The 16120-nt window shown below is 34.8% G+C and overlaps 1 protein-coding gene across 1 annotated transcript in view; it reads right to left on the bottom strand.

Moving 5' to 3' along the window:
• LOC116583220 overlaps positions 1 to 14911 on the bottom strand; it is a 258959-nt gene extending 244048 nt beyond the window's left edge. Inside the window, exons 1-2 of the mRNA XM_032331251.1 lie at positions 14869 to 14911; positions 11025 to 11171 (exon numbers count right to left, since the gene is read on the bottom strand). Coding sequence (XP_032187142.1) covers positions 11025 to 11121 — 97 coding nt within the window. The 5' untranslated portion in view covers positions 11122 to 11171; positions 14869 to 14911. The remainder of the gene's footprint in view (positions 1 to 11024; positions 11172 to 14868) is intronic.
• Between the last annotated feature and the right edge of the window lie 1209 nt (positions 14912 to 16120).

Below are 16120 nucleotides of genomic sequence, written 5' to 3'. Positions count from 1 at the left end.
TTGTTAAAGAGAGAGAACTCGAGAGATAAGTGATACCATAAGATGAAACAATATTAGAATACTTGGGATCCCAGAAGAAGAAGAAAGAGAGAGGGGCAGAAAGCATATTGCAACAAATTATAGCAGATAATTTCCCTAATATGTTAATTTTAAAAATAATAAATAAATAAATAAATAAATAAATAAATAATTAAAAAGGCAAAAAAAAAAAAAAAAGATACTGCTGCATGTGTTTATGCAGATAAAAGTATCTGGAAACATATACAGGAAAAAATTCCTGTGGTTACCTGAATTACAGAGATTACAGATGATTCTTAGTTTCTTATTTCTTCTCTATATTTTCTCAATACATAATAAATGTTACATATGTACTTTTAAACACATATAATTTTATTAATGGTGTGTACATCCTGGCAGAACTAATTAATTATCCCGAAAGAAGCATTATTTTTAGAAAACACTGCTTCCAAATGAACTCCAGCAGAACAGACAATTACTTCATTCAAGAACAAGAATAAAAGGAATGTGAACGCAAACTATCAGGATCTCAAAGTAAATTACAAATCATTTTGTTCAGATCTAGCATGGAAGCTATTTGAATGCTTAGAATTATATCTGACATGCTTGGAATCTTATTGTTTCACTAAAATATAAAAATTCAGGGGTGCCTGGCTGGCTTAGTCAATAGAGCATATGACTCCTGCTGATCTCAGAGTTGTGATTTCAAGACCCACGTTGGGCACAGAGCTTAGTTCAAAAAAAAAAAAAAAAAGAAAGAAAAATAAAAACCTTAATAAATAAATAAGTAAATAAAAATAAATAAATAAAAGTATGAAATAAATAAGTAAAAGTATGAAAGAAGACTTCCAGTTTCCAGTCTGATATGCAAGGATGTTAGAAGTCATCACTCCATCCTAACAAGTAAAATTCTGAACAAATGGAAAAGGCAACAACTCTTTTCAGGTACATCTTCCTAGCAAGGTCACAGGGCAAACTGCTGCCCCCAAAACTGGAAAGACCAACAGGCAAATAACAAATCACAATTTACCAAGAGCATAACCTTTATTATAAGCAAAAACCTTAGGAACCAGTACCCGGGTAGAAAAATCTAAACTATAATTGATAAATTGTTGGAGATAGTGTGGATAAGTCTGAGAGTTAAAAACTCTGGATGTGGGGTCCAGTTATACAGAGACTTCACACTTTTGTAAATTTTACCAATAGGATTCCTACCAGGCTCTTACAGTGAATACTGAAGAAAAATACTCTTGTTTCCAGCAGGGAAAGGCAAAAAAGAACAATTTTCAAATGCACCAGAGCGCTCAGCTCTTAGAACACCTGACTTCAAGAAAAAACTATTCTACCAGAGCCTTATCTTTTGTTCTTATATCAGAGTCTAACTTACCTAGTGGAAGAAAATACTCTAGTCTTTTCTACCTTCCATGTGTGGAAAGGAAAATACAAAATTACAGCCCCCACTAGACATCTTGTTCCACCAAAGGTGGGGAAAAATCTTAAAGGCACTTATGAAATCACAACTGAGGGTCACAGGCTTACCAATATCTAAGGCCCAATCATAGGAATACAAAATGTTTACAGTCCCACCAAACCTTACTGTCACATCACTAAAGGCTTATTTACCAAAGTTCTCTTTACTCAGTACATTATGTCCAGCTTTCAAGAAAAAAAATACAAGGCATACTAAAAAGCAAATAAAACAAAACAAAATACATGTTCAAAGAGACACATAGAGCATTAAAACCAAACTCAGATATGGCAGGAATGACGAATTATCATAAAAACAACTTAAAACTACTATGTTTAACATGATCAAATTTCTAATTCAAAAAGTAGGCAACATGCAATAACAGATGGGTAATGTAAGTATTGGAATGGAAATTCTAACAAAGGATCAAAAAAGAAAGGTCAGAGATCAAAACACTGTATCAGAAAAACAACATCTTTGATAGGTTCACGAGTAGGCTGAATGCAGCTCAGAAAAATATGTCTGAGTTTGAGTATATGTCAATAAAAATTTCCAAAACTGAAAATCAGGGAGATAAAAGACTGAAAAAAAAAATGGAAACAGAATATCCAAAGACTGTGGGACAACTATAAAAGTAATTTTCCTAATGAGGTTACCAGAAGAAGAAGAAAGAAAGAACAGGATAGATAAAATATTTGAGGCAATAATGACTGAGAATTTCCAAATATAAAGGTCAGATATCAAACCACAGATCCACAAATCTCAGACCAACAGGATAAATGCCAAAAATAAAAAAACAAAGCAAAACAAAAACAAAGAAACCTACACCTAGGCACATCATATTCAAAGTGCACAAAATAAAAGAAAAGGGAAAAAATCTTGAAAGAAACCAGATGAAAATAAGTTTACCAATATAGAAGCAAAGGTAAGAATTATACTCAACTTCTCCTCAGAAAACATGTAGGTAAGAAGACAGTATAGTAAACTATTTAAAGTCTCGAGAAAAAAATTCCCATCAACCTAGAATTTGTTCTGTGAAATTATCCTTCAAAAATGAAGGAAAAATAAAGACTTTCAGACAAACAAAATTGAGGGACTCTGATATAAGTAGACTTTCTTGCAAGAAATGTTAAGAGAAGCTCTTCAAGGGGAAGGAAAATGATACAGGTCAGAAACTTAGATCTATATAAAGGAAAGAAAAGTATTAGAAAAGGACAAGATGAAGGTAAGATAAAAACTATTGTTTTGTTTATTTGGGATTGATGTAACAGATAACAGTGTACTCAAAATAACATCAAATATATACCCAATATTTATATCTTATGTATAAGTAAAATGAACAGCAATGATACGAGGGACAGGATGGAGCAATTGGGAATATTTTATTATTATAAGATACTTGCAATTACCAGGAAATTGGTATAGTGTTATTCGAAAGTGGGCTTGGATTGATTGTAAATAAACCTTAAAGCATATATAAAAAAGTTTAAAAGTGTAATTGATAGGCTAAGAAAAGAGAAAATGAAATCATATAAAATGCTCAATCAAAATCACAAAGGCAGGAGCGCCTGGGTGGCTCAGTGGGTTAAAGACTGCCTTCAGCTCAGGTCATGATCCCAGGGTCCTGGGATCAAGACCTGCATTGGGCTCTCTGCTCAACAGCGAGCCTGCTTCCCTTCCTCTCTCTCTGCCTGCCTCTCTGCCTACTTGTGATTTCTGTCTGTCAAATAAATAAATAAATAAAATCTTTAAAAAATAAAATAAAATCACAAAGGCAGACAGAAAGTTGAAGCAACACACAAGTATTCATGGACAAATGAATGGATAAACAAAATGTGGTGTATTCATAAAATGTCACATTACTAGCCTTAAAAAGGAGGAAAACTCTAACACATGCTACAACATGGGTGAGTCTTGTGGATACCATACCAAATAAAGTCACAGACAGACAACTGTGTGATTCCACTTAAATGAAGTACCTAAAATAGTAAAATTCATTGAGATAAGAGGCACAGTACTGGCTGCCAGGGACTGAGGAGTTATTTTGTCATGGGTACAGAGTTTCACTTTTGCAAAAGGAAAAGAATTCTGGAGATGGATAGTGGGGATGATAACACAACAATGTGAACGTGCTTAATGCTGCTGAACTATATATTTAAAAAGAGGTTAAAATGTAAATTTTATATTTTATCCATTTTACCACATGATATGGTCTGAAGATTTGTGTTCCCCAAACTTTATATGTCGAAAATCTAATTCCCAATATGTTGGTATTAGAAAGTGGGGAGCTTCTGAGAGGTGATTAGTCCATTAGAGTGGAGCTCTCATGAATGGGATTTGGGTTCTTACAAAAGAGACTCCAGAGAGTTCCAGTACCTTTTCTGCAATGTGAGAGCACAGTGAAAAGGTATGGTCTACGAACCAGGAAACCTTTGCTGAACACAAAATCTGCTGGCATCACAATCCTGATTTCTCATTCCTCATTTCGATTCCCAACCTCCACCAGCAAAAATAAATGTCTGTGGGCTCCTGGGTGGCTCAGTGGGTTAAGCCTTTGCCTCTGGCTCAAGTCATGATCTCAGCCTCCTGGGATCAAGCCCCACATTGGGCTCTCTGCTCAGCAGGGAGCTTGCCTCCCCCTTTTTCTGCCTGCCTCTCTGCCTACTTGTGATCTCTCTCTGTCAAATAAATAAATAAAATATTTTAAATAAATAAAAGAAATAAATGATTTTATAAAAAAATAAATCATATCACAAAGGCAGAAAAGAAACATAATGGACAATAAATTTTGAAAAACAAGGGCAATGAATAGAAAACAATAACAAATGCGGTAGATATTATTCAATAATATCAATTATAATATGAATAATAATTTTAAATTTCAATGGTCTAAATACACCAATTAAAAAAGATTATCAGAGTGAATAAAAAACCAAGACATTATGTTGTCTGGGAGAAATACACTTTAAATATACAGGCACATATAGAATGAAAAAAAAGATGGAGAAAGATGTACTATATTTACAGTAATCAAAAGAAAGCTGGATTAGCCATATTAATTTCAGGCATAGCAGAATTCAGAGCAAGGAATTACATAATGATAAAGAGGTCAGTTCTCCAAGAGGACATGACAATTTTTACTGTTTATGTGCCTTACATCACAACATCAAAATACATGTAGCAAAAACTAAGAGAAGTACAAGAATTAATAGATAAATCCAGTAATATATTTTGGAGCCTTCAACATACCTTTACCTGAAATGGACATTTTGAGCATTCATAAAATCAGTTAGGACATAGATGAACTCAACAGCACCATCAATCAACTGGAAATAATTGACATCTATAGACTATTTCATCCAAACAGCAGAATACACACATTCTTTTTAAGGTCTTATGAAGTATTTACCAATATAGAACACATTGGGGATCATCAAATACATGTTAGCGCATTTAAAAGAATAAAATTCATACAATGTCTGCTGTCAGGCAACAGCAGAATTAAATTAAGAATCAATAACAGAAAGATATCTGGAAAATTAAAAGAAATTTTGGAGATTAAACAGCATACTTCTAAATAATACATGGATAAAAAAAGAAATCTCCAGAGACATTTAGCAATTATCTTGAACTAAATGATTGTGAAAATACAACTTATAAATATTTGTGAGATACAGTGAAAGCAGTGCCTTGGGAAAAATTTAGAGCACTGGATGCATACATTAAAAAATAAATATCTAAAATAAATATCCAAGTTTCCACGTTAGGAAACTAGAAAAAGAAAAATAAAAGTTAAATCCAAGGTAAGCAGAAAAAAATGAATCAAAAAAATTAGAGCAGAAATAATGATTTAAAAATAATAAATAAAATAAAAAATAAAAATAAGTAATCAATAGAGAAAATCAGCAAAGCCAAAACCTGGTTCTTCAAATCAATAAAACTGACAAGCCTTGTATGCAAAAAATGAATCATGGAACACTACGTCAAAAACTAATGTTGGGGCGCCTGGGTGGCTCAGTGGGTTAAGCCACTGCCTTTGGCTCAGGTCATGATCTCAGGGTCCTGGGATCGAGTCCCACATCAGGCTCTCTGCTCAGCAGGAGCCTCCTTCCTCCTCTCTCTCTCTGCCTGCCTCTCTGCCTACTCGTGATCTCTCTTTGTCAAATAAATAAATAAAATCTTTAAAAAAAAAAAACTAATGTTGTACTTTATAATGACTAACATAACACAATTAAAAAAAAAAACAAGCTGATTGGGAGGGAGACAAACCATAAGTGACTCTTAATCTCACAAAACAAACTGAGGGTTGCTGGGGGGAGGGGGTTTGGGAGAAGGGGGTGGGATTATGGACATTGGGGAGGGTATGTGCTTTGGTGAGTGCTGTGAAGTGTGTAAACCTGGTGATTCACAGACCTGTACCCCTGGGGATAAAAATATATGTTTATAAAAAATAAAAAATTAAAAAAAAAAACCAAAACAAGCTGATTTAAAGAAAAAGACTGAAATTACTAATATAAAGAATGAAGGAGGGAATATCATTACAGATCCCACTACCATTAAAAGGATACTAATGCAATACTATGAACAATTTTATGTCCATAAAGTTGGTAAATTATGTTAAATGGATGAAATCCTTGAGAGGCATAATCTGCCAAAATTCACACAAGAATAAATAGACAATCTAAATAGGCTTACCTTTATTAAAGAAATTAAATCAATAATTAATAAATTTCTAAAACAGAAAGCATCAGTTCCAAATAGGTTCACTGGTGAATACTGCCTAATATTTTAGAAAAAAATTACACAAGGTCTCTACAATCTCTTCCATAATGTAAAAGTAGAGGAAATACTCCTTATTCATTCTATGAGGACAGAATTACTTAATACCAAAAGCAAAGTATCAAAAGAAAAGAAAACTACAAACCAGTTACCTCTCGTGAACATAGATGCAAAAATATTCAACAAAATACTAACCAATTTAATCTAACAATGTATAAAAAATAATTATACACCACAATCAAGGGAATTAATCCAGGTATGCAAGGCTGGTGGTACAATATTTGAAAATCAATGAATGCTACCCATCACATCAACAGTCTAAAGAAGAAAAATAATACAATTATATCAAAAGATGCAGAAAAATATTAGACAAAAATCCAATACTGATTCATAGTAAAACTTCCAGCAAACTATGAATAGAGAGGAACTTCCTCAACTTGATAAAGAACATCTACCAGAAAAATAAATAAATAAATAACCCTATAGCTAACACCTTTACTTAATAGTGAAAAACTCAAAGCTTTTCCCCTAAGATCAGGAACATGGCAAGGATATACCTTCATACCACTCCTTTTTTTTCTTTCTTTTTTTTGTAAAGACTTTATTTATTTATTTGACAGACAGAGATCACAAGTAGGCAGAGAGGCAGGCAGAGAGAGAGAGGAAGGGAAGCAGGCTCCCTGCTGAGCAGAGAGCTCAATGTGGGGCTCAATCCCAGGACCATAAGATCATGACCTGAGCCAAAGGGAGAAGCTTTAACCCACTGAGCCACCCAGATGCCCCCACACCACTCCTTTTCAACATCAAACTAGAAATCCTAGACAATGCAATGAGAGAAAAAAGGGAATTAAAATGTATACAGATAGGGAATAAAGAAATAAAACTCTTTGTTCACAGATGACATGATTGTTTATATAGAAAACCCAAAAGATTTGAAAAAGAAACCAGTCAAGAAAACTAAAAGTCAACCTACAGAATGGGAGAAGATATTTGCAAATGACCTATCTGAGAAAGGGTTAGTATCCAAAATATATAAAGCACTTATAAAACTCAACATCCTAAAAGCAACTAAAAAAATAGGCAGAAGACAGGAATAGAAATTTTTCCAAAGAAGACATCCGGGTAATCAACAGAGATATGAAAAGATGCTCAGTATCACACATTTGTTGTTATCAGTGGTTTAGATTTGAACCATTCTGATAAGTGTGTAATTGTATCTCAGTGGTGTTTTAGTTTACAATTCCCTAATGTTTTTGAAAAGACTATTCTTTCTCCATTGTATTGCCTTTGCTCCTCTGACCAGTACATTATATTTATGTGGGTCTGTTTCTGGCCTATTCTATTGTATCAACTGATTTTTTTGTTGTTGTTCTTTTACCAGTATCACTCTATCATGATTACTGCAGTTTTATATTAAGTCTTGAAGTCAGGTAGTGTCAGCGAACTTTGTTTGCCTTTGATATTATATTGACTATTCTGGGTCATTTTCTAATGACTATTCTGGGTCTTTTATCATTCCATATAAACTTTGGAATCAATTTGTTGATATCTACAAAATAACTTGCTGAAAATTTGATTGAGAGTATATCAAACCTATATATTATACATATACTATATATTACATATATAGTATATACATACATATATCAATTTGGGAAGAACTAACATCTTGACAATATTAAACCTTCCTATATCTAAACAGGGAACATTTCTTCATTTATGTAGTTCTCTGATTTTAATTTTCCCCTTATAGATCTTTTAAAAATTTTGTTAGACTTATACCTAAGTATTCAATTTATTGAAATGCTTATATCAATGGTATTGTGTTTTTATTTTTATTTTTTAAGATTATATTTATTTAATTGAGGGACACCTGGGTGGCTCAGTGGGTTAAAGCCTCTGCCTTTGGCTCAGGTCATGATCCCAGGGTCCTGGGACTGAGCCCGCATCGGGCTCTCTGCTGAGAGAGCCCCCCCCACCTCCCTCTCTGCCTATTTGTGATCTCTCCTCTCTCTGTCTCTCACATATATCTCACATATATATATATCTCACATCCTTATCCATTCTATATATATCTCAATCACATGGAATATAACTCAGGCATCCAAAACAAAATCCTGCCATTTGCAACAATGTGGATGGAGCTAGAGTGTATTATGCTAAGTGATTTTGCAATTCAATCCACACCAAAAGGAGTTTCTGTGGAACTCTGAGAACAACCTGAGAGTTTTTGGTAAGGACAACACCAGAACTGGACTAGAAATGCAATGTGGGACCACAATCCATCAACATGGCTCATACAAACAAATACAAATAAAAATTAAAGACCATAGCATGCTATGGTGAGTGCTGTGAAGTGTGTAAACCTGGCGATTCACAGACCTGTACCCCTGGGGCTAATAATCCATTATATGTTAATAAAAATAATAAATTTAAGAAAAATTAAAGACTAAATAATGATTTTTTAAAAATCAGTGGCAGTCTCAATAGCAGTTTATTCCTCTAAACTGTATTTTGAGTTTCAAACTGCACCCAAACTTCAATAGGGTAATATGACTAATACTCTTAAAGTAACGTGTTTACACGATAATATCTTGGATATGCTATAATAAATAAAATTCAGCTCCCTGAAAAACCCTCCGGCATTCTAAGATTTTTGTGTTTTGTTTTGGTTTCGCATTTTCAGTTTTAATAGTGCTAGCCTGCTCTAGGTTTCCCCTCTAAATTAACTATGTAAAAAGGTCTCCAGTAAGTCAAATTATTATAATCATCTTTTTTTTTCTGTTCATATAAGAAACCATTTACCTCTTTAATAGTGTTGTAACTTATCACTAATCAAAGAAGAAATCCAAGCTAGGATACCAATAAGACATTAAAGTCTGGTGCCTAGAACTCATAGCCTGTTTAATTGAAATTACTTTCTTTTACAATTACTGAAATAAGAATATGCCAATATCACCAAACAAAAGTTAACTAAGAATGGCAACATGAAAGTTTCTGGCATTAGGCCAATTTTATAGGAAAAATTGAGAAGTGAAATATTAAAAGCCATTATTTTGTCAATAATAACAAAAATATTTGCTAAACACCCAGTCTTTGCAAAGTATGGTGCTGAATGTTGTCAGAGATACAAAGATAAGTAGAATATTGCATTTTGCCTTCAATCTATTTGCAATTTGATAGGAAGAAGATAACTACCCCCCCTACACACAAACACAGTGATAGGCATGAAGTGTTTTGAAATACAAAGGAAATATTATGGAAACACAGGGGGAAGAAGACATTTCTTCTTGCATTAGTATTATTCCCAGTAGTTTGCAAATGCCAAGTTCTGAAATTTAAAAGGAATCACTAAGAAAAAAAGTAGCAATGCAGCTGAGAAAACTTGGAATTTTTTTTCAAAAGCAGGAACCAATATTTTATTCCTTAATAGTGAGTAGGGTGATGTTAAGATGTTTAAGTTTCCTGCTATTAAAAATTATAAAAGGTATGATTAAAGTGTGAACCAAGAAAACTTGAAGCTTATTGACTTGAAATTCTTCTCCATTAAAATAATTTTATTGACACAATTGAAATTATTTTTATAATAAACTCACATATATTGTGATAAATAACTATGTACTCAATTTATTGGGAGGAAAATCTTACTGAACTGAATTTTATGGATGAGGAATTAAAATTTCAAAAAGATACTATAAATATGTAATGATAATATATTATTTTCATCCATGTAGTACCTAATCTACTATACTTAACACAAAGGAATATAAACCAGCTTTACATAAAGAAAACATTGCAAATAGACCAAAGCTTCATAGTAATTAATCATCTTTAGAAGAGTTTCTATAATTAAGCACTGCCAATCTTTCTTAAAGTGCTCATTGGTATGATCCTAATAAAGACAGCTGATCATAAAGAAGACTTTGGGGGGCGCCTGGGTGGGTCAGTGGGTTAAGCCGCTGCCTTCAGCTTGGGTCATGATCTCAGGGTCCTGGGATCAAGTCCCGCATTGGGCTCTCTGCTCAGCAGGGAGCCTGCTTCCCTCTCTCTCTCTGCCTGCCTCTCTGTCTACTTGGGATTTCTGTCAAATAAATAAATAAAATCTTTAAAAAAAAAAAGAAGACGACTTTGGATTTTTCCTCCCTTTTAAATCATTTAACATACTATTTCTTAGTATGTATTTATGTAAACACTAAGTGATGGAAGCAGGAAAAGCATGTGCTCTCAAAGGTAAACTATATATTAAATGTAATAAATTATAATTAATAATAAAATTATTTAACTTAATTGCATTTAACTCCTCCTTTCATTGCATCTATTCCTTTACACAATCAATTCTCTTCAGTCAGCAATGGCTCTTTCCAATAGAAGAATGTAAATCATATCTGTTTTAACTGTTTAGCTAATGCCATTATTTTAGAATATGTGGTTGCTTCCAATATTCACATATTACTTCTATTAATAAGAAAATCATACACTAATATGTTAATCAAGAATACTATATTAATTCTAATATTCATACAAAAATACATTAATCAAGACAAGGAGATTATTCTTGGAATGTGTTTATTAAAACATGATGTTAGGACCTTAGAGTTACAGAATTCAGGTTCAAATAATTAATATTGAGACACGTTCCATAAAAGAGTGCAAAATAATATATGGTTTTTATGCCCTAATATTCTGTGAAATCTGGTCAGCTGAGCCTGTAAAAGATGAAATGTGATGTGCAGAGCTACGAAGTTTCAAAACATCTTACCTTCTATCCACACACGAACTTCGGTAGGAGAGGATGTCACAGTAGGTCCTTGTTGAGGAAGATGAAAAGATTGTACCATGTCTTGGAATGGATACATAGAGAAAATCTTCTGGCATTTAATGTTTAAGGTTTAGATAATCTGAGTAGCTGAGAATAAAATAACAGAACTCAATTAGGTTTAGGCATTATCTATTCATACAGACTGCATTATATTAGCATATGCTATCAGGTGTGGGAGTTTGGGATAAAATAATTAAATAATATGTATTGTACATCTCTTTAGTAAATACAAAAACTCAACTATAAATCTGAATGAAATACTGATACATTACAATGTGGATGAACACTGAAAACATTATATTAGGCAAACGAAGCCCGACACATAAGGTTGCATATTGTTAGATTCTATTTAGTTGAAAAATTCAGTATAGGTAAATCCTATACTGGCAACCAAAGATTAGTGGTTGCCAGGAGCTGGGGGGAGTAGGGAAGAGTGACTGTTTAATGGGTACAGGTCTCCCTTTTGGGGTGATGAAAATGTTTTGGAACTAAATAATTAAGTGATGGTTGTACAACATAGTGAATATATTAAATACTCCTTAACTGCAGACTTTAAAATGGTTGATTTTGTTAGATAAATTTTACATGAGATAAAATTTAAAGGGCAAAAATAAATAAATAAATAAGCCTGACACAACTTTTGTCCAGAAAGAATTGTGAATCTATTAAGAAGGATCAAAAGCACATGAACAGCATCATTAATTAGCTTGAGACAACTACAATACAGAAAAAGTGCTAAGGAGTTTGTTCAACTGCAAGGAAAAGAGACAGCTTCATGCAGCAGGTAGCATCTGAGTCAAGGCAAAGACTATATAGGAAAGTACACTGAGAGAAAAATAACATCTTCCTTACCTACATCAGGAGTGTCTTGTGAGACCCAAGAAAAGAAAAATAAATAAATAAATAAATAGGAAGGAGAATGCTTTTTAAAAAGTGAAACTGGGGTGCCTGGGTGGTACAATCAATTAAACGTCAGACTCCTGGTTTTGGCTCAGGTTCTGATCTCAGTGTCCTGGGATCTAGACCAGCTTAGGGCTCCATGCTTAGTAGGGAGCCTACTTGAGATTCTTTCTCTCCCTCTAACCCTCCCCAGGCCCACACTCACTCTCCCTCTCTATCTGAAATAAATAAATAAGTCTTTTCTTTTTTTAAAGTAAAACATTCATCATGGAAATGTGAATCATTATGAATCCTGCTAGTTTTCAAACACCAATTTGTTAAGCTTACAGTTTTCCTATCTGTATTACTCAGCTCTTGAAACCAAGATACAAAGGACACATTAATGACAATTTAACTAGTATTGTGTAATTGTGGTAATGCTATTAGAATCAACTGTTCTCTCCTTTCATTTACCATCTTTAAACTAAATTTTATGACCTTGTATATTCAAATGTTTTACAAATGTAAATTATTGATGTTCACATTAAACAAAAGATCTACAATCACAGCTAAATCCTTTTCTAAAAACAAAACAAAAAAACCTTAAAAATGGGTAGCATTTTCCCAACCTAAATAAGTATGACCAAATTAGATGAGTGGTGCTGCCATGTCTTACTTCGCTCAACCAATGCATTCACGCCCTGCCTTTCACAGCCACTTTTTGAACTACTACAGCATATTTATGTTTACCTTTATCTTGCCCTGCAAGAAAACTGAGTTTGAAACTGAGTATCTTTTAAGCTGCAGAAATGACAAAGGATGCTTTCTAAAGCAGCACTGTTCAAAATAACTTTCTGTAATATTGGAATATTATACATCTGCACTATTCAGTGCAGTAGCTACTGGCCACATATGGCTATTAAGCATGAAAACTGTGACTAGTGAGACTTGAAAACACAATTCTTTAATTTTAATTGATTGAAATTTAAGTAGCCACATGTTGTTACCACATTAGACAACACAGTTCTAGAACCTCTAATCAAACATCAGGGTTACATACTTGGTGGACAATCTCAGACTGAAAATGAGGGTTGCTAGGGGAATAGGAAGATCCAAAAGAATCCTGATGCTTACTGTCAGATTATCTGTAGTCCTGAAATGCACTATGAAATCGGCAATGAGCCTACCAACACCAGCAAGTCGCGGGTGCTTCTCTGATTTCCCCTTCACCTGAGTTATGAGGGTAGGTGAGGCTGTACAGAGGTGGATAAAGGAAAGGAGATTTAGGAAGCCTCCACTGGTGAACTAAATCAGTTATTCTGAAAAAATAAAAATAAATTTAGTAAGACAGAAATGCATATGAAGTTCTCACATTCAGCAGTGTTAAGATAAATAGGTAAAAATTTCACTCAAACACATTCAATAATAATGTGCTTACTATGTGCCAGGCAGAGGAAATTTCATTGATTAAAAGATGTAGTTGTGCTTTATATAATTGTACAACATCACCTAAAGTCCTTTAATTTTGAGGAAAGGAGTTTATGATGTGCAATGGTTTCCCTATTTTTTTTTTTTGTATTTAACATATACATTTCTTCTGGAATCTACCTAAATGACTTCTTTTTTTTCCTTTCTCTCAGTTTGGTCTTTCCAGTTTCCATTGCTTTCTTCCTAATTTCAATTCAGAGGACTACTGACCATTTTCTCCTCCTATAATTCCATATAGCTGTTTATGCAGTTCCATCTCGGCTTTAAAAGAGCCCCCCCAAAAGGAAAGGAGGAAAACAAAACTGCCAAAACAAACACTAAAAAAATAAGTAAATATTAATGATCTACGATAGTGAAAAATTTCCTTCCTCAGGACTTCAGTGTCTATTCTTACAAACGTTGACTACCTTTAAATTTTTTTTTTTTCCAATTCCATTTCTTTATGTTGAAAGGCTTGGGTCTATCGCTTTTGTAACGTGATAAACTAGACGTTAAATGGTGGCTAATTGTTAGCATTTTAATTAAGCCTAATGTATTTAAAACGCACAACCACAGAAGTCCTATTATCCATTTTCTAGACAATAAAGTGTTAAGACTTAAAAAGAAGATTCTAAATTAAATCATCAGTGGTTCTGAGCATGGTGGGTTTCTTTTTCCATAAGAGAATAATATAAAATAAAGTTGACATAGATTACTATATTACTACTATAGAGAATGAATCACTGACTCAGGGAATTAAAAAAAAAAAAAAACAGGTGATATCTAACCAAAACATTGGAATTCGATGGTTTGGAATAGCTACCACAGAAATGGTGCAGAACTTGATGAGGCAACAACTTGAGCCTACCAGCGGCTAAAATTCCATGGGAAGTTTCCCTCATGTTTGAGCTGAAGTCAGCCTTTTCTGAACTCTTACCCCTGCCCCCTATTTTTGTCCTAGCTCTGACTCACACTGTTCCTGCAAAGGAGCCTCCGGAAAATTTTACCTCAGAGAGCCATCATCCAATCTACCGCGGAGTCCCAAAGAGTTGTTAGTTGGCCAATCTAACCGTCCCACCCACCCTTCTTCCCTCTTGCTTTCCATAGGACAGTTTCCCTGCGCTGTCTTCACCCAAAGGTCTGCCACCAGCCTATCAGGATCTCTAACTGCGTAATATGGGTTTCGGAACTGAGATTCAAGGCCAAAGTGGCCTCACCACCTGAGTCTGGAGGGACCAGGGGGCCGCGTGGTCACCCTGCCCACTCTGTCCCGGCAGTCCAGGTAGGCCTCTTCCTACTCAGAGGTAATGGCGCTCCAGTTAGACGGCGTCGCCATTTAAGGCTTTCAAAGTATGCTCCTCAGAAAAGTAAACACCTCCCTCTACAGCCCCACGCGATGGCTACAGTAAACAATCTTGCTACTTGCCTCTTTCCCTACCCTGTCAGGCCTGACGCCGCGGGGGCAGAATCCCTCAGCCGCCAATCCAGCGGCTGAGTCTGGTTTGGATAGTTTCCGGCTACCCAGCACTGCGCACGCAAGTCAACGCTCGCTCACTCCAGCGCCTGGCGCGCTTCCGGGGGGGCGGGGTGGGGTGCTGGTGACGTAGCTCTTGCCTTACACCCTACGCGGGAAGGGGCGGGTTGGTGGGGAGCTGGTCTTCCGGCCTTTCCCGCCCATAAGAGCTGTTGAAATTTTGTTTCCTTGTGATACTGCCCAAATGTCTGTGGGTGTGCTATAAGGACGCTCATGAGAAGAGTAAACAGACACACACACACACAAAGTGAATATGAGTTCAGGGAAAGAAGAAAACTAACCTGGAGGCAACAAGTGGGTCACAGATTTCTCAGTAAATGAGACATTTGCTGGAATGCCAAGCCGAAGTGAAGAAGAGCCACTCACCGGTGTTCATGAAAAATCTTTTTTTTTCTTTTTCTTTTCAAGATTTTATTTTTTTAAGTAATCTCTACATGCAACTAGATTCCAGAGATTGAGTGGCGTGCTCTAGTGACTGAGCGAGAAAAGCACCCCTTTTCTTATCTTCTTAATGTAACTTTATAGACCATAAAACTGAGGCCCAGACTTGGGGGTGGGGAAAGGCCAGAATTAGGGTCTCTAGCAGTCCTACATTCTCACATTACTTCAAGTAGCTCCCATTTTAATGTGCTATGGATTCAGATAATGCCAGTTTAAAAGCGGACTTGCAATAATACTCGGTGTTCAAAATGAAATATAAAATAGTTTGTTTCATTTGAACACAAATTATCACCAGAACACTGCATTCCTTGACTATTCCTTGCCCCTACAGGGCAAGAACCCCATTTTAAGCAAAGCTGAAATTATTGTCTCATGCTATTGTAGTACTCCTCAACATCATACCTGTACTGTTTTTGAAGCTGTGAGCCCAGATTTGGTACAGTAATAAGTGAATGCATTTATGTTTAAAGTCTTTTATCAAAGCAAAGGTCTAAAAGCAGTAAAAAACTAAATCAAAATTTCTATTAATAGTTCTATTCCCTGGAAAACATTTCTCTAGGCATTCCATATCACCAAAGGAAGCCATCTGGCCCACCAACTAGAGTAATCAAATGCTAAATACAGGTGGAATGAACCTGAAAAATAATTTTATCTATTTCTTTCATTTACAGGTGAGGAAACTGAGCTTCAGGTAGAGGAGACATGTTTTAAGTTA

Source organism: Mustela erminea, chromosome X (genome assembly GCF_009829155.1).
Source record: "Mustela erminea isolate mMusErm1 chromosome X, mMusErm1.Pri, whole genome shotgun sequence".
In the NCBI taxonomy this organism is placed as follows: domain Eukaryota; kingdom Metazoa; phylum Chordata; class Mammalia; order Carnivora; family Mustelidae; genus Mustela; species Mustela erminea.
Note: the sequence above shows the minus strand (reverse complement) of the source record. Positions and strands in the feature narration are given on the sequence as shown.